The 20,061-nt window shown below is 39.5% G+C and overlaps 1 protein-coding gene across 1 annotated transcript in view; it reads right to left on the reverse strand.

The window, feature by feature from the left end:
* Positions 1–19,714, reverse strand: part of CYTH2 (cytohesin 2) — a 31,874-nt gene extending 12,160 nt beyond the window's left edge. The window contains exons 1-7 of the mRNA XM_072426880.1: positions 19,520–19,714; positions 4,772–4,919; positions 4,100–4,166; positions 3,336–3,454; positions 1,971–2,051; positions 568–680; positions 303–451 (exon numbers count right to left, since the gene is read on the reverse strand). Of these exons, the coding sequence (XP_072282981.1) occupies positions 303–451; positions 568–680; positions 1,971–2,051; positions 3,336–3,454; positions 4,100–4,166; positions 4,772–4,919; positions 19,520–19,538 (696 nt within the window). The 5' untranslated portion in view covers positions 19,539–19,714. The remainder of the gene's footprint in view (positions 1–302; positions 452–567; positions 681–1,970; positions 2,052–3,335; positions 3,455–4,099; positions 4,167–4,771; positions 4,920–19,519) is intronic.
* Between the last annotated feature and the right edge of the window lie 347 nt (positions 19,715–20,061).

Below are 20,061 nucleotides of genomic sequence, written 5' to 3' on the forward strand. Positions count from 1 at the left end.
CAAATCCCTACTTAGAGCAGTCACAAAAACAGGGCTAGGAAAAAATCCTCCAACATAGATGCTTTCAGAGACAGGAGGGGATTTCCCTTACTCTGGAGAAACTATTTCCTTTTACTTCCTGTTGTGTGTAGTAGAAAATGAGAGGGAAGGAATTGAAAAGACACAAAAAACACCATTGGAAAAACTGTTAATAATCATAAAATGTTAATAATCTAAAATGAAAAAGCTTCTGGATTTACTTAAAGTAAAAGGTTAAAAAAAAATAAACTATTCAAAAATGGTGGTCAAAGAAAAAAAATTACCCGCAGAAGCTCCTCAGGTAGATCACCTCCTTCATTGATCCCCCTGTTCATAGAGATAAATCGCTCCACACTGGGCTTGTCACGGACATTGGGATTGTGCAGACTAGTGTTCAGCATGATGACCGCAAAGGACAAAACATAACATGTATCTATGTAGAAAGAGAAGCAACACATTTTCCTAAATTAGGTGGATGTTGCAGTCTACTAACTCATCAATACGGCAAGCTAAGTTGACTGGTAAAGAGGTCATGATTTATATAAATACCTGTAGACTGGAACACCCCTGGATTGCACATGCAATATCTCTGAGCAAATGCCTCCATCATGCGGTCAATTTTCTGGGCTTCTCCTGGCAGACGAAAACTCCACAAGAACTGCCTGTTGAACAAAAGTGAATGCCAAAATGAGCATATACCAAACATCCCAGATAATAAATAAAACAAAATTCAGTGTTCTCCCCAGCCACTTTTACATTACAAGGAATGACACCCGCCTACTGCTTATTGCCACTTATCTTAAAAAAAAAAAAATTCTGGGTTGAACACTGAAGTTCATGTCTACTAATGCTAAATAAAAACAAAAATGGTGGCTACCTTGGAATGCCTCATACATGGTAAGTAGTGCCTTGTGGTCTCACAAAGCTAGTGGCTGCCAAGTTTGGGCTTTTTTTTTTTTTAAAGATATTAATTGCCATTGATTACATGAATATGATTGCCATCTTGAACGAATGAGCCTTTCCTTGGCAAATTTGATAAAAACTGAATGGGTAAAAGCCTGGAATTTCAAAGCATCAACCAACCAACTCAAGGAGGTCTCACTGGATCTATTAAGTCTGTTTGCCTTGGTACACTATGAAGTGTTTTGCTGGCTGATAATTTTAGCCTACACATTAGTGTACCACACTGTATTGACCAAACAGATTTATTCTTAGAGGCATCTTTGTATTTTTTTTCTCTATACTTCTAAAGGTAGGCATAAAGCTTCATTGTTACAACTCCTGTATTTTTGGGGTTGGTTTCTTGATTTTGGCAAGCTCCGTCTGGATGTGTCTTTGGAGAACCTGAGAATATCTCACAAAACAACACCCAGGACATACAAGAAACAGACTGATCAATTGGCAGCAGATATGCAAGAGTAAATTTAGGTGCAGAGTTGTTCTTTTGAAAAAAAAAAAAATAAAAAACAATTTACAACCTTCACTGCACACTACGTGCCTAAAAGAACATCTAGCAGTGAACTGCAATAGTGTACTTACACAGAAAAACCTATACGAGGGTAGCGAGCTAAAACCTCAAAGTGCAACCACATATAAAACACTTGTAAAGAGTCAGCCACCTTATGTTGTAATTGCCTTTCAAGTACACTTTAATTTTTAAGCAATCATTTATTCAATGTAAAAACCTTGTATTGAATGTATACTATGATATACTTAAGAAATATTGTACATTTGCTGCGCTTATCTAGATTTCGAATGATCATTTTAAGCAGAATAGCCTCATCTCCACTACATGTTTGACGGTTTCCTGAATAGATTGTTGCCTATTCTTTGTGGTAAAAGTGACCCCTTCCTCTTTTAAATGAGCCTTCCTGTTTCTTTGCACATAAGTCAGACAAAAAGGAACTAGTCCGTGGTTTTACAGCATCATCTACAGAAAACAAGCAACTGACCTGAGAGCTTGAACAAGATTTAGGTCTGTAAACTCATGAAGGTCCACAAAGGCATGAAGAACCGAAATATTGAAGTCCTCCCTATAAAGAAATAAAAGTTAGTCATTGGCATTGTATATACATTTCTGTGGTATCAGACATATAAACAGTATGGTTAGGTACAACTAAAATTGCAATAATACTGCATATGTGTTTAGATCTGAAACTTTTTCCCCCAAACTATAAAGAGTACACATGTAAAACGAAGACTTGTGATAGCCTTTTATTGAAGTCTGTGCCTCAGTGACACACAGCACGAAAGATCAATTTCCTGAAAAGAGGCACAGACGGGAATGAAAACCTAACTCTTCCTCATTCTAAGAGCTTTACTATTCTATTCCCACTCAGGTGATCACGGGAAGTAAAGGTTGCCACAAGTGGGACACAAACTTTCCCCCACTATATCCACAAAAATGTCTGACTAGTATCTGGCTTTAAAGTTGCACTCCAGGATAAAAAAAAACATGATTGAACTAAAAGATTTATGTGTATGTGTTCTAGATTTGTGCAGTATTCTACTGTTAAACTTTGTGCAGAGGATTCCTATAATAGAGACCAGCCCCTGCTGTGCAGAATGACAGATCTTGAATATGGCTCCTTCTTAGTATTCTGCAGCCCGTAACTGGTGCAGCTGCTGGGTTCATCCTATATCTTTGCTTATGTGCGGCAGAAGGATATCACTGCTACTTTTGAAAGATAATATCTAGGTTTACAAAGCCATTTGGTACACACAAAATGGATGTATATCCTTTGAGGGCTAATGAGGAATAATAATAAAACCTTTATTCTTAAAGTTCAGCTGTAAATCAGACATTGCAAAATATTAGTCCAGTGTTTTCACACGAAAACAAGCAGTGTAAAAGGCCTACTACACCATATCTTTATATATACCTAATACATACATTTATTAAACTGCATAAAAATGTATTTATATGTATAGCTGGCTTGTATTTGCGATGTCAGAGTTCCTTCCATTCAGTTTATTTCACAGAAATCACAGAAAATGTTATCCTAATTTTTTGTAGTGAGTCGACAATTAAGCCATTGCTGCATGGAAATCCTAAAGCAGTGCCGTCAGTCCTGCCCAAGTTCATCTGATCTACAGAACACATCTCCTTACGGTATAGGATGATGAGAGGATTGAGGAAGTTATGTAATTCAGCAACTAAAACTGGGAAATGCTGACAGCACTACTTGAGATTTCTGGGTGATTAACCTGAGGTAATAACTGTACAATTGTCCAACATTTGGTCTCATATAAGCAAAGAAAAGAGGGACCTCAAGTTACCATGAGGTCTAATAGAAAAAGCGAATGTACAAGCATACCTCTCCCCTAGATAGTCCCCAATGGCAGTCTTATTCAAGCCTTCCCCTTTGTACAAAAATCGAGCTATGTCCTCTGGAGTGTTTCTTAGAAGATCATTCTCCTGAAGGTACAGGATCCCCTGCAATAAAAAAAAAAAAAAAAAAAAAAAAAAAAAAAAAAAAAAAAAACATTATTGGGTTAGTAAAAAATAAATATTCAGCAATAATTTAATGAAAATGAATTCCATCACCATTTGTTTGAATGGTATATGATCTTTGAGACTTCCTTCCAGCACAACATATTAGAAACTTGCATGCCTCACAGACACTATAGGAGTGAATGCCAGCAATCATGGATGAGCTCCTCTATGCATCCTTAGTCTAAAGTTTTGTTTTTCTACTTTTCCTGATTGCTCCATGTTAATGCACAAATAGGGTAATCCCATTTGTAGGATTCCATGAAGCTATCATGATGTCTCCTGCCAGCATTAACGAGCTCAGAAATAGGTAGGGAATTGTGATTTTTTTTGCATGACATTGATGACATTGTAATGGAACAAAAGCAGGCTGAATATTTACATAGGCAATAAAAAACGGTTATGCCAAATGTCATTCTGCTTTAAGATATGAGTGCTATACAAAACTATGTTCCTTTTTATTAGCTGGTTCTCTACTTTTGGGGTTTTCTTTATACCCTAAATCACAGGTCTGCAAATGGCATCCTTTATAATATGCACATTAACATAAGTCTGTATAACTTATTCCTCCAAAAAAGCAGAGCTCACCTTTTTAGGATCCATATTAAACTTTTTTCTGCCCATTCCAATTTTCCGATTCCTTTGCAAAGTTTTACTGTGACAAGAGAAAACAAAACCATAATGATCCCATTTTCATAAATGACCACAAAAATAGTTCACGACAAAACAAAGTCTAAAGTTCACAGAAGCTGTACACAAATCAGTTATTGCAAAACAATAATCTCCATTTGTGGTTTTGGTGATGCTGTAATCTTTTGTTACAAAATCTGATAACTCTTAATTACCATGTCCTGCCACTAACAACTAAACACACTGGTTACAGGTGACTCTGACAGTGTAGATAGTTTATATAGAAAGATTTTCTCAACCAGGGTTCCTTGAGCAATGAGCAGTTTGTGCCTTTTAGGTCAATTTAGCCAAAAAAAATCGTTGCTATCGGTTATCTGTAGGGTCGACATTCATCTCAATGGCCAACAATGTAAGAAGCATTCTTCCCACAGACCACCAAGCTAATGTACTGTGAGTTGGAGCCAGTTATAGGGTTGCCTAAAACCTTAAAGTTATTTCAAGGGTTCCTTCATATTAAAATAGTTGAGAAAGGTTTCCTTAAACTATGGTATGGATGATTGTCTGTTGTTGGATGTTTTTTTTTATTTTTTATTAAAATACAATATATCAGCTTGGATAATGCATTCATACCTTCCTTCATTGGCCTCAAGGCCTTCCACCTCATTCATGGCCTCGCTCAGCTCATCCCGAAGCCTTTGGATCTCCACCAGCAGTTCCTGTTTCCTGCGGCGGATATTCTCCAGCTCGATGCGTTCTTCTGGAGTCAGGTCAGCAGGGACTGCAAAGGAAGCAACAAAATAAACATTCTCAGGGCTTCGCATACTCAGCAGTGTATCAGTCATGGTGAAAGCAAGAGGGAATGTAGAGAAATGTCCTTGTGCTGCTTCAGCACAACCATCAACTTGATATGCAGCTAAACTACTCTGCCCTTCGACACGAGGATCAGATTGCTCTGCACTAATGAATATTATTTCCATGAACAATAAAAGCTGTAAATTATTCTGTGGAACAGCGACAGTTATTGCAGGCATTACAACTCCAGTGTTCTTCATCATGGCAGATGTTAACCGCGATTGTGAAGGATTTCTAAGAGCTTATTAGGGATTGTTTCATACATAACCTCAGTAAAAAGAAATGATTCATTGTTAAATGGATACAAATATTTGCAGCTGCTGCTGGAAACAAACACGCCATTGTAACTTCATCCCGACCAGAGACAGGCCATTACTATACATGTAACAGTGGACAGAGAATGTCATAGGCTAACCTATACTGTACAATTGTACATATCATAATACCAGATCTTCTAATAACGCAATAGAATATGGGGTTACCTACAGAACAAGAAATCTTGAAAAAGGATCTTTTCCTAGAAAACAATGATTGTGCATTGTAGGCAGGTGCCTGCCCCAATATTGTGACCCAACTTTTCAGTAACCACCCAAAAAAAAAAAAAATGGTGGTTACTGAAAAGTGCCGGGGGCTGCGCCAAGCTAAAACGGGCTGGTAATCACCCCATGATTTTTTTAAGCTAGGTGGGAAAAAGCTGAAAGCTGTAAGTGGGTGGTTCCCCCTATATTGTCACCTAATTTTTCAGTAACCACCTTTTTATTTAAATATTTTCTTCAAGCCTATTTACAGAAAAATGTTCTTTTTCATTTAGGCCAATTTGAAGACTTGAGGTAGAATCTTGTTCAAGCAAGGGTTCTTTTAAACGTGCGGTCGAAGAGCACAGTTTCCTGTTCCCAGGACAGCAAAAAAAGAACCTCATTCCTGACGTCTGTAGGTGGAGATTTTTAGAAAAGTGGTGTGAATGCAGAATGTCCATTGTGCTGCTTAGACATAATTTTGTCTGATTAAGGTAGCCAATAGATTACAGGGGTGACCCATGAACAGCCCGGATATAAAGAACAGAGCTTAATGACAACAGTTGTCCATCAAGCCTAAAAACAAAAGGAGAAAAATGGGACTTTTGGGAAGCTTCTTTCCTGTAATGCAGATTCACCAAACTGCAGAGGAAGAAGACCAATATATTTTGGGGCAGAAAGGGACTCATTGCCTATACAAGGAAGGCCAGGAGTATGATCATATATAAAAGTGTACTGCTCCTTCATTATCCAATCACAAGTTAGTTTTCTCTATCTGAATCTATTAACAAAAACGTATTATTTTGCAGCTTACCAGTCCTTAGGTGTGGTGGCTACATTAGTTATCTTTCCCCATGTTAACTAATTTTGCAAATGTTAGGAGGGTGGCACCTAAAAGAAGAAATCAATGCAGTATTCTCCCTAGAATTTTTTTAAGCTGGGTGGTAAGAGGCTGTAGGCGGCAGTAGCCCTGTATTGTAACCCAGCTTTTCAGTAACCACCTGGCTGTTTTTAAGTGGTTAGTGTAAAGTGCCAGGTGGTACGCCCTGGTAAAACTGCTGGGGAAAACAGTGCCATGCAGCCAAAACATCTAAGAACCGAGGCTGCATTATAATACTTTTTTCTTTTGGGATGTGGATATGTTTTTCATTTTCGAAAGACTTCACAAGCTGATCTGCAGGTTCATTTTATGTATCGAATGTCCCCAACCCCCAAAGGTCTTGATTTACATACCATTTGATCCCTAAAGGTTCTAAATCTGCCATCTATTGTGCAAAATATTTTGGTATTCATCTAAATCTTAATAATGATTCTTTGCATCTGTTATTTGCAGTAATTAACCACAATAAAGCTGTTATATTTTTGCATTCCAGAGCAAATGCTTCTTGGTTAAATGTCATTTTATTGTACTGCTTGCACAGCATGTATTTATCTATGGCCCCAGCTGGTGGAACAGGGAAAATTACTGAGATATATTGATCAGTTAACCGTCTTATTCAGCACAACGACTTCTCTGATTGCTCTGACAATATGTCTACATTAAAATGAATTGGTTCCAATAGTTAAGGAAAATCATTTAGGATGGATTTACACAACTGTCATCAGAAACAAAGGAAGCTCATGATTAAACATGTGCTAACACGCATATCAACACACCGGGACACACATACAAACATATTACTTGAGAATTAAAAAGAATTGAACAGCACTGTAATGAATGTTAAAAACATAAACCAGGTGACATTTTGAAGCGTTAATATTGACTTAAGAGCTGTGTTCTCCGCAGCCCCTTTTAGCTGGGCGCACCACCCGGCACTTTTATAGTAACCACCCACCTATCTTACAATCTAGTAGGTGGGAAAGTAACACACAATAGGAGGGGAGATATGTAATGGCTGGAAGTAGTGAGGGTTTTAGGAGACAGAAGATGGGTAGGCAAGTTTATAAAGAGGGGTTTTTAAGTGTTCTTTTACATGAGCAGACAGTAGGAGCAAGCCGAAAAGAACGTGGGAGACCATTCCAGGGAGTCAGGGCAGCTCTAGAAAAATCTTGAAGCCGTGCATGTGATGAGGTTATGAGTGAGGAAGTCATTAGTAGGACATTAGAGGAGCAAACAAAGCGCCGGTGTACTTTTCTATCAGGTCAGAAATGTAAGTGGGACAAGAATTGTGGGGGAATTTAAAGGCAAAGCACAGGAGCTTGAATTTGATTCTAAGATGAAATGGAAGCCAATGAAGAGAAATACAAAGGGAGGCAGCAGAAGATGAAGAAATGTGCCTTTCTTGTAGGGTTACAAAAAAACTTTCCAATCAGGACAGCAGTGGCGCCAAGAGTGAGACCATTCATCCTTCAGAAATTTGGCAGACGACAAAGCTGCATGAGAGACTTCATTGTTTTAAACATCCAAAAGTACATTACCACAAATTCAAAATGCTAACTAGCAGTGGCCTCAGATACTTCAAATACCAGCCCAATAAAATCCTTCTACAAAGCCATCTTTATCATAGCGTAAACCGATTTTCAAGGCTGATATGCTTACAACTCCGTGAACAATGTTGGGGACCTGGCACAAGTCTCATAAAAGGATGAGGGACCTTTTGTATCTAGGGGCGGTTACATGAGCAGTAAACCAAGGACACAGAGCTCTGTATCCAAAAGACTTTCTTTCCAAACCTCCAAAGATGAAGTGGTTGATTCTGAAGTTAGGTTTGTGTGGAGAGTTTTGGCTTACCAGCCATAGATTGGTACTCTTCGTCATGAAGGTCTACAACCATAAGTCCCATGTGCTCATGGCACATCATGTAATGCACATTCTACCACCAAGCACTTTCATGGCATAAAACCAGGCGGGATGTTACAGGCTTTGCATAAATGTAGCAGAGGTATTTCCAAACCAGGACTATAAAGGAAACACAATGATGTGAGGGACAATTTGGCAGTTCCAAGGATGCCCTAGAAGATGATTGGGAAAGCAAGGGTTTTTCTGGAGAATGAACATCTTCATGTGCAAAAAGGGTTTGCGTAAGTGTGAAAAGCCAACCATAAAACTATAACGAGGACCATTGGATGTCTACACATTTACACTTAACTTTAGTCCACCTAGATGCCAGCAGACTGAACAACCAGATTTTGTCCCAAAAGCTTAAATGTAGAGATCTTCGTTATGGTTCCAAGGCTTTAGCAATTTTCAAACCCCGATATACTTACATTTTCTTTGGACTGTATAAGTTCCTAAGAAGAGTTATTGCTCCCAATGCCCCCAAGTCAGACAACAGATCAACACCATGACTCGTACAGAACACCCTGTACAGGGCAGGCTGACACATGCTTGCTCTGATGCTGCAACAAAATATCTATAATCATGATTTTTTTTTTTCTCCAAAGAAGAAAAACCACAGCATGCCAAGTTAACTAAAGTTCACAAGTACAAAAGTACAAAAAAATCTCTAGGTTTAATAGCCACCATTTAGCAGGTTTCCCAAATAGGTCACAAGTGCTGCCCACTCTCCTAAAGAGTGCTCAGTGAATTAGCAGTCATGATTTACCCACAAAGCGTTCTCCACAGACTCATTTAGCTGGGCGCACCAGCCAGCTCTTTTCAGTAACCAGCCGGGTGTTTTTCAGTGGTTACAATACAAAGGGTTGCCAACCACCTACAACTTCTTCCCAAGCAGCTAAAAGAAAATTCAGGGGAGAAAACTGCTTGGCAACAAATATTTAAAAACCTAATTGTCCTATATCATATTTACATCGGTTGGCAACTTACAAACATCTTCCTTCTGTATGCAAAAGTTCAATTACATTTCTTAAACCCTGAAAGCTTTAAAGAAAGACTTCAGCTTCATGTGGTCCAAACACACCAACATCCAAATGTTCAAGACAGATATTTTTTTAAGCTGGGTGGGAGGAAATTATAGCTGGATGACAGCCACTGTATTGTAACCCAACTCTTCAGTAACCACCGAAAATAGCCGGGTGGTTACTGAAAAGTTTTTTTGTGATTAGCTCACAGTGAGGATTTTATACAGTAACTGACACCACACTGTTAATAATATGTTGAGATGAACATCTGTCCTAATTGCATTTATTAAATAATGTATCTGACCCGACTTACATACACATTAAACTTATGAACAAACCTACAGTCCCTATCTCGTATGTAACCCGGGGAGTACCTGTAGAACTCTATCTTCTGTTTGCTTTTTTTTTTTAGCAAAGTTTTTACAAATCAGATGTTCTACAAAAAAAAACAAATCTACTACAACCAATACATTCACAATCAAAACATTGTATAAAAAACGCACAATGCAAACTTGGCACCCACCCCTGGTCACTGTAGAACATTCCCATGGTTGTGCATTGGTTTGCAGGAAATGGAGGAAGAAGTGATTAAAATATTTATTATGAGCGGGTATATAAATCATATTAACCCCTTTTTTTGATGATAAAAGACTCCTAATGGCTTCCAACAATTCTGCTTTAATTGATTACCCAGAGTGAGTTTTCCTTTATTGAATGATCCTTACTGACCCCTCCACAAAACAATTTGTATCCAGTGATCATGGCCAGAGTGGAGACTTGTGTTTGTGTATTGTGTTTGACATTCATGATGTTGTTAGTGCGTTAATGATGTTATTTCTAACCTTGTCTAAAAAGGATAATCTCTCTCCAGATCATTAACAACAGTAACAAACACTGCAATCAATCCCTTTAAAAGATTTGCCAATTAGAATCTAAAGGAAGGCTAAAGACACTATAAACATATCAAGCAAACAGGCAACCCAGTAAAGTCATCAACTGCTCAATGGTCACCAATTTAATAACACATAGGGCTGGGTAACATTTAGGCTCAGAATTAAAATACGAATAGCTGTGCCTGGTGTTAGGACTTAACCATTATTTTTACACAAACGGATAATTTGGGAAATTTTAGTTCAGGATTTCCCTAAAGTATGTTGAGAGATATTAATATGTACAATGAAGAAAAGAATAATCCCATTACCTTCCTATTTGTCTATATCATCTAATGTAAATGTCCACGCAGTATGCAGGCCTAATAATCTGCTTCTTCAGGAGAACCAAGAGACCTATAAATGTACAGCCATATATAAAAACTTTTAACAGACTATTTTACAAACCCATATCTGGAATTGTAAGTGTAAACCTGGGATGGGATGGGATTTAGGCATGGGATGCCTAAAAAGTTCTTATAAGTATATGTAAAGAATTATTATTATGTACAATGAGGAGCCACACTGACACACTCTGATAGGGGTGTCAAACCCAAATACACAGGGCCAAAATTAAAAACTTAAAAGTCGCAGGCCAACCTTGAAATTTATTGAAAAAATTAAGGAAATTTAGATATAAACCCTTTTCCTATGGAAACAAGGAGGTTTTGCTTCACATTCAATCTGGAACAAGCTTATAACAGAAAAAGAGGCATACATTTTTTTTTTATTTTATTTAAGAAAAAATCTTATGCCTCTTTCCTGTTTTGCACAGGCTAACAATAATAATATCAATATTCTTCTATGAAAACCCAACCATTCCAATCCATGCCTTGGGAGTAGCAAGAAAGTACAGCTGAGGGGGGAGTGCTGGAATGCCAGACGCAGCCAATGCGGAGCTAAATCTTATGAGTGGCCCGCCGTTGAAACTCGCTTTTAAATGAAATAGCGCCGCTACTAAAATTCCAGGTATTATTTGTGTCTATAAAACAGTCCAATGCAGGGCCACGCATAGGCAGATAGCCCGCTGGTCCAAAGACAGGAATGACGGGAATTGTAGTAGCTGCCCCGGGGCCAGAGTTAGACATCCCTGCACTATGCTATGGACGTAACACAGCTTCAACACATCATTGCAGTTGTGTTGTGGTGTGCAGTGGTCACAAAAATTGTGCGTGTACATGGATGTGTTGGGGTTTGCTGGTTGCCCATTTGCTGTGTTGTGACAGTCTATTCAAGCACCATAGGTCCAGTTGGGCCCCAGTGCGACACTTTCTGCCCTGAATGTAATAATATAACATACCAGGATGCAATACAGTGCAATGTGGTGTGCAAAAATGGAGCACATGTGTATTTTGGTGCGTCGCCAGTTTCTTTGGTTACATAAATTGACACACATTAACACAAAGTCCCGGGGGGTGGAAAGCAATGCAATTGGTTTTGCATTGCTTTCCACCCCGGATTGTCACTGGACCAGAGGTTAGCACTCTGGCCTTTGCAGCACTGGGTCCCAGGTTTAAATCACAGCCAGGGCTCTATCTGCATGGAGTTTGCAGGTTTTCCCAGCGTCTGTGTGGGTTTCTTCTAGGCACTCCAGTTTCCTCCCAGATTCCAAAAAACATGGAAAAAATAATTGGCTTCCCCCAAAATGTACCTTAGACATATGACTATGGTAGGCACATTACGCTGCGTAATATGTCGGCACTATATAAATATGGTGTAATAATTATATTTAGGTAAATTTAGCAAGCTCCTCATTCAATTGCAAACAATTTTATTATTTTTTTAACAAGTTTGTAAATTTGTATATATTAACATTACACTAAACATCTACTCCGATCTGTATAAACTAGAAGGGGTTACAAACATTATTCAGGATATTTACAGCACAAGGCAGCAACATATGACTACGAATATCAAATATTTATATACAACATTCCTGTTAAGCTATGAGCTCCTATTTTATTAAGCCAAAGTTGTTCTTGTCATAATGGACATCCTCTGAAACTCCCGAAGAAGCAACAAGAGTTTACAAAATGATTCATATAGTAGGGAACCAATAATCTTTTACTGGCAAAAGAATGACTGGAAAGGATGTAGACAGGAAGCTCCTCAGCTAAAAATACAGGAACTACTTAGACTAAAATGAATCTCAAAAGTTTAAGTCAAGTAAACAATTGAAAAGGTATACGTAATAAAGCTTCGTTCACACAGACGATTGGGAATGGAGCAGTTTCAGATTTCTATGTGCAGGCAATCACGGCTGCTCCCCATACAGAAGGAACAGGGGGAGAAAGCTCACCCAATATGATGAAATGGGCACTTATTTTAGAATCTGAGTGATAGAACTTTGGTAAATGAAGCAACTGCATATCTTGACCAAAAAATTTGACTTTTGAATGAAGTGGTGGATTGGTCAACCCTATGTCAAGTTTTTTTGATTTATGTGTCCCATTGGGTTCAATTACCCTCTCTATTTATCTTGGTGATCATTATCAATAAAACGGATGTGATGGAAAAACCCAATGGATAGAAATAAAAGATGAGCGGTGACCTAAGGGGAATAATGAGTACTGTTAGGCCTAGTACACAAGGCGATTTTACAACTCTGGTCAACAATGTGATTTTACAACTCTGGTCAAAAACTTTTGGACTGCCCAGAAATTTAGCGCAAAGTCAAAAGAAGATCCATCATTCTGCAACCAATATTTTTAAATCCAATGTAGGATAATTGGATGTGTTAGCAAACAAAAGCACAGAAATGTCATGTGTTAACAAACAATCAAGCAAATGTAATTGGGAGCTTCCATTGTGCCGTGGTTTACCCCATCCCGGAGGATCTGAGGAGCAGAATATAGGACGTGTGTTGTTTTTTGGTATGGACTACCAAGCAAATGCCGAATCCTAAATCAATCATGCCAGGTTTTGGAGAAGATTTGGCAGAAGATCTGCCCATGTGTATTAGACCTCAGTGTTTTCCCAGGCCCTTTTAGCTGGGCGCACGACCCAGCACTTTTTAGTAACCACCCAGTAGTTTTTGGGCGTTACTAAAGAGTTGGGTCACAATACTGGGACTGCCACCCGCCTACAATTTATTTCCAACCAGCTTAAATAAATTTTCTGGGTTGAACACAGGGACAGCACAGGCCACTTTAAACACTACATAGAAGGTATGTTTTTGTAAGCATGCTCCTTTCCCCTCTGCTGGAATACTAATTAAAAAAGTAAAGAAACACCAACAGAAAATGTGTATAAAATATTCACCCCTCTACGGGCTTCCGCTCACAGTGCCTTAGGGAGCATGATGTCATTCTCCTTCCAGTTAAATATGGAGAAGCCCAAAGCTCACCGGAATGATCCTGGTGTCCTGTCTCCCAAAGAGACTGAATATTCACCATGTTCCAGGATCTTGTTAGCAAAATTATGAAGTCACTCCATAAAAGCTAGAAAAAGGGCAAGTATAAGCAACATTTCCCCCACAAGTGTATTTTAATACATTTAACCAACATTTCTATCAAGAAGATGGATCACTTTTACAAAGCCAACCTCATAAGGTCCACTTTAAGGGAAAATAAATTTAAAATTACTGAAAATATCCCTTAAATAATTAAAAAAGGAAAATGGAAATTTCCACATTTCTAGCTTGAATGACCTAAAAAAATAGGAATGAAAACAAAGGATTTAATCTGTAAAAGCTTTATTGGTAAGAGCTTTACCTAACAAGTATTATGCAAAGCGTTATGCTGCTTAAAATATCAAAAGCAATGTTTTCTTGATCAAATGACAAAGTAAAACCTGCATGACCCAAGCTGTGGGTGCAGCCATCAAACCTCTGTTCCAAAGCAATAGGCCAGGGTTTGTTTAGACTCTAAACAGTTACCTGAAATCTCCCACATATCAATGACTTCAAAACACAATGGTGGCCTTAAAGAGACAGATAACTTGACCCTTTAGGGCAAACTGACACGTTCTCCTGAAAGAACCAGCCTCCGCCAACTGACACTCACTATTGCCATACCCTACCAGAGCCCTCAGGAGATACCCGGAGTCATTGTGTATGATGGGACAATGGAATTCTCTTTTTTGCAGGATGATAAAATGTGGTCATATGTTGAATATGATTGTAAGCTCTTCAGGGCAGGGTCCTCAGCCCGTTCTGTGTCACTGTCTGTCATTTGCAATGCTTAATGCACTGCATCATATGTTGGCACTATAAACTGTTTATTATTATTATTATTATTGTTTTTATTGTTAAGTATATTCAACTGGGGTAAAAAAAAAAAAAACTTCCTTTTTTTTAAAAAGATAGATTATGCTATCTGGGGCAAGGTACAGAGATAATGAAGGTAAATGTGGGCACACATGCTTCAAAGTTTAATCAAATCAAAAACAATCCAGAAGTTAAAAAACACATCAGATACTGGATTTATTGACAATAAATTGTTTTAATAGACAAAAAATTTTTTTGATATGCTATCAACTTTTATAATTCATTTATTAATTCTATAAAATGTTTGAATAGGAAACATCTACCCATGTATGACCAGCCTTATGGCCCTGTGGTGTGAAACTGTGTGATTGTCAGTTCCCAGGCTCAAAGAAAACTGCTGTTGTTGGCCCGGAAGAGTCACATTAAACGAGGCTGGGGCCCCCCGTGCAACGAACTGTAAATGTTACTTGTCACGATCTGCTGCAACCACATGCAAGAAATAAATACCAACCTCTCCTATTCATTTGAATGGGAGAGGCCAAGACCTGCAGTTGAGCCCGTAGTAGAACTCTGTGGCTCCATGTCTGAAATGTCTCTCTAATCGCATTCTACATGGAAGTAAAAAGCCAACACAGTTCTAATTCTTTTACATGCTATCAGAAACTAAAAGAAAAACCCTGGATAAGATCCCAAAGATCTTAGTCTACACTCTCCATATAAGATTTACTGCACAAAATGTAATATGCCTAGAACTCTTATGGATATGTTTAGACAATCAGATCTTTCAGACAAGACCACATCCTATTATGACATAGACCGTCAGAAATATCAGATGGATGCTGATGTTTAACCAGCTTTGAAACACTTTGGTGTGAAGCACAAGATTACATAAGCTCACGTAAGAAATATTACTTGCAGCCACAGCAGCTCACTATTTTCCACCCTCGAGCACATGGGACGTAAGCACAGTCTGGTTGGTGCATGTATATTCTGACACAGCTCCCCAGGTGCCAACAAACTACTCATATTGTTTCTGAATCACTAAGGATTATTTTGTAATACTGTTTATTTTACACAGCCTTGGGGTATATTATACATCGGAGCACCATTACGATTGCATTTGCTGTACACAGCTGCACCTAATTTCCCAGGAGTAACTGAGAATGCAAAATACAAACTGCCAAAGAGACCAGGAAATTACAATAGAATACTGCAAGATAACACTTATCAGTGTGGTGGCAAGACATGGAGAAGGGTCATCCAATGGAGGCGACTTAATAATGCACCAGTGCTATACATGGTGGTCCTCATCCAAGAACGCAGCTTGTCAACCATCCAAGCAAAAAGTACAAACAAATATAAACTAACTATAAGCAAGATCTTATTTTATCATCACATCAAAGACTTCTTCAATAAGGACAGTGTTCTCCCCAGCCCCCTTTAGCTGGGCACACCACCCAGCACTTTTCAATAACCACCCGGCTGTTTTTGGGTGGTTACTGAAAAGTTAATATTATTAAACAGGATTTATAAAGCAACAAATTTACGCAGTGATGTACAATAAATAGGGGTTGCAAATGACAGACGAATACAGACAGTGACACAGGAGAAGAGGACCTTGCTCCAAAGAGCTTACATTCTAGTAGTTGGGTCACAATACAGGGCAGTGCTCAACCCAGAAATTATTTTAAGCTTGGTGTGAAGAATCAGTAGGCAGGTGGAAGCCCCTGAACTCTTTAGTAACCACACAAAAACAGCCATGTGCTAAAAAGTGCCGGGTGGTGCGCTCGGGTAAAAGAGGCTGGGGAGAACACTTCTGGGGCGGCGTAAAATTTCTTCCCACCCGGTTTATGAACAATTCTGGGTTGAACACTGAAGGATGTATATTGGTCAAAGGTGCTGTGCCAGGTGCAGTAACCCCCAACATGACTATTAATTGATTGCAAGGACAATAAAATAGCAAAGATGTGTCTTGTAGAAGTGTATACAAATCACTATGGCAAGTTAGGTCACTTCAAGGTCCACAGGTACCCAAATTCTGATCCAAATTAAATTATAGTGATCCAATCACCATACATTTATGTGTGCACAAAGGACAGATCAGGACATGACCTCAATGAAGGCGGCAGGAGAGCACTATGGATATGCTTTTATACATCTCTCAGAAAGGCGGCAGCTTCAATTGTTCAGTATGAAATGAAGAATAATAAACCCATGCTGTAGTGAAGAACATTGAGTTTACCCTTCAGGGTTTCCACATTCTGCAAATCACCGTAGAATGTTCGTACTCTGTAAACAATAAATCTCTGGGGAACATTTCTGCTCAATAGGCACAAGAACAAAAGTCGCTGGATCAGGTTGTTAAACAACCTTTATAACATTACGTGCAGCAACCAATGTAAATGTAACTTTTGTGCTCTCACTAAAGTCTTATACAAATGGTGGATTTCTGTCACCTCAATCATGTCGATCATTCAGAAAGATCTCCAGTGAACATCCAGCACTGGTACAGCTGTCCTACATGTTTAGTGCATCAAGGAGACCATTGCTTACTATTTGGAAGACGCAGCGAGGTGCCTGCTGCTAACCCTTACCTCTTTATATCTTTCCAACATGTCTTATAGCACTCATTATCCACTCTAATATACAGTTCTTGTTCATCTGTGCAAATCTTGAAAAAATAGTTCAGGGTTCTCCCCAACCCTTTAAGCTGGGCGCACTACCCGGCACTTTTCAGTAACCAGCTGGCTGTTTTTGAGTTGTTACTGAAGATTTGGGTCACAATAAAGGGACTGTCACCCAGCTACAATTTCTTCGCACCAGGCTCATTACAATTTCTGTGTTAAACACTGGATTTGCCCACTTATTGAAGCAATTACATGTCTTCAGACTTGCAGATGGCAATGACACCATAAGGAAATGAATGATTCCATACTTGAAGACCAGTAGGCAATCAACACCTCTGATAAGGCCACTTTTTTATGCTCATATCATTTCCTTGAAATTCTGTTTACTGAAAATATCTCTAGGGTATGGTATCATTACCTGAACTTCACACTACCAGTGCTGATATCAAGATCTGGGGAATACCACTACCAACACTTCATACTACCAGTATGATCTCCCAGTGCTGTCACCAATTTTCGCTAATTTAACATTAGCGAAATATGGATCTCCTTGTATAGATGGCAATACCAGGAAATATCACTACCACCATCTCAAATCACCAGCACACATTTCCCAGCACCGACACCAATATGAGGAGACTATTACTAGCTGTACGGATCAGGAGAACATTACCACCATGATGGATCTCCTACTAGATACACCAAAATCTGGGGATCACCACCACCAGGATGGAACGTCTAATATAGCTACCAATATCAGGAGAATATAACAACCAGCAACTCTTACTACCTGTATGAATCTGGTGCTGGTAAAGATATTATCACAGTATACTACCAGCATGTATATACTAGTATACAGATCAGTACCAGAGGAATATCACAACCAGCATGGATCTCCAAGTTCTCATAAGGTGCTGGCAGAAATATTTTCACAATATACTACCAGCATGGACCTCCTAGTACTGATACCAATGTCATATAAATATCTCTACCAGCACCTTCCCCTTTTTACTACCAGCATGGATCCCTTAGTAAAGACACCAGGATCAGAAGAGTACCACTGCCAGTATGGACCTTGCAGTGAAAGTAATACAATCAGGAGAATAACACAACCAGAAACTTTAATTAACAGTATGGATCCCCCAGTGCCAATATAAGACTATAATATAACTACCTATATGGAATTCTTAGTATTGATACCAATATCAGATAAATATCTTTACCATCATCTTATACTACCAGCATGGATCTCCTAGTAAGAACACCAGGATCAGAAGGCTATCACTACCAGTATGGATCTTGCAGTGCAGATAATACAATCAGGAAAATATCACTACCAGTATGGATCCCCCAGTGCCAATATAAGACTATACCTACCCATATGGATTTCTTACTATTGATACCAATATCAGATACATTCCTTTTCCCTTCCCTTATACTACCAGCATGGATTTCCTAGTATACAAATATCAGATAATGAATCTTCTAGATCTTCTAGTATAGACACTGGTATCAGAAGAATACCACTACCAGTATAGATCTTGCAGTGCAAGTAAAAAAATTTAAGAGAATACCACTACCAGCACCTTTACCTACCAATATGGATCCCCCAGTTCCAATATCAGAAAATAACTACCCAATATGGATTTCTTGATATTAATACCAATAACAGATACATTTATTCCCCCCCCCCCCCCCCCCCCCCCCCCCCCCCCACTATACTACCAGCATGGGTCTCCCAGTGACAATATCAGAAATTAACTACCCAAATGGATCTCCTATTATAGATACCATTACCAGATAAATATCTCTACCATCGCCCCTACTAGCATGGATCTTCTAGCGCAAATAGGTAAAATACCCCTACCATGCAACCAGCATGGATCATCTAATATGTGGAGAACCCCCAGCAGCACAGATCTCCCAATAGCAGCAGAACACCCCAATCCTCATGTCTGACCCCCCAGCACAACACATGGTAAATCATGTGACACCTCCAGCCATTGTCAGAGGGGGTGAGCAGACTCTGTCCTCCCCCATGGATGTTGTAGAAGAGGAGGAAGTGAATGTATGGAATAGAGGAGTGGGCCAGTCCATGATCATTGTAGGTGTTATGGTCAGGCTGGGATCGGTACAAGTTGCAGCAATGAGCTGTATATGAGGTCTGGGGGTTTCCCTGTGTCAGCTCTGATTGCAGTGTGCAGCACTTCCACAATCCCCCATCATGCCAGTGACTGCAGGTTTCCGCTGGCCCCCCCTCTACCAGGGACAAATGGAACACTCCCATACACAATAGTAGCACTCCCCATCCCCCCCTCTCCGGCACCAACATGGAGCATCCTGTGCTCTGCTAACCGGGCCTATTCCACACCGAACCGGTTACTTCCACACAGCCACTCCTCCAACCCACAGCCCGGATTTGTTGGTACATTCCGCAGCACACTTACTGTAAACGGTATCGTCCATGTTGAAGCAAATAGTGGGGGGGGCGATAGCTCGCCAGATGATTAGAACTGCCGTCAGATATCTCCCTTTCCCGGTGTCCCCTCAAGCACAACGGCCGTGATATTCCTCAACCCGGCCAGCATTCATCACACTACACAGCCAGCTCCCCGTTCCACCTACATCCCACCCTCTGGCTTCTAAGCAGCCACTCTGAAACCCCGCCCACTTCTCTAACTGACAGCCATCACCGCCAATCCAGAAGCTGCTCATAGCACAGGCTGGGTGGAATGTGGGCGGTACTTTAGGACCTCTTTGTTTCGAGGATGTTCCTTTGTTGGTAAATGACAGGTGTGATAGCCTATCACAGGCTAGATTCTTTATCAGCTACGCTTAAGGGAGAGGCGACCGACCAATCATGTTCTCGCGATAAGATTGTGGGCGGGGTGCACTCAGGGCAATAGTGAAAGGAAATGCTGATGGAATTTGTCAGAAATATTTCAATGTTGAGTCGGCTGACAGTGCTGTGGGAACAGATTGCATTCAT

This window comes from Pyxicephalus adspersus, chromosome 11 (assembly GCF_032062135.1).
Source record: "Pyxicephalus adspersus chromosome 11, UCB_Pads_2.0, whole genome shotgun sequence".
Lineage (NCBI taxonomy): Eukaryota > Metazoa > Chordata > Amphibia > Anura > Pyxicephalidae > Pyxicephalus > Pyxicephalus adspersus.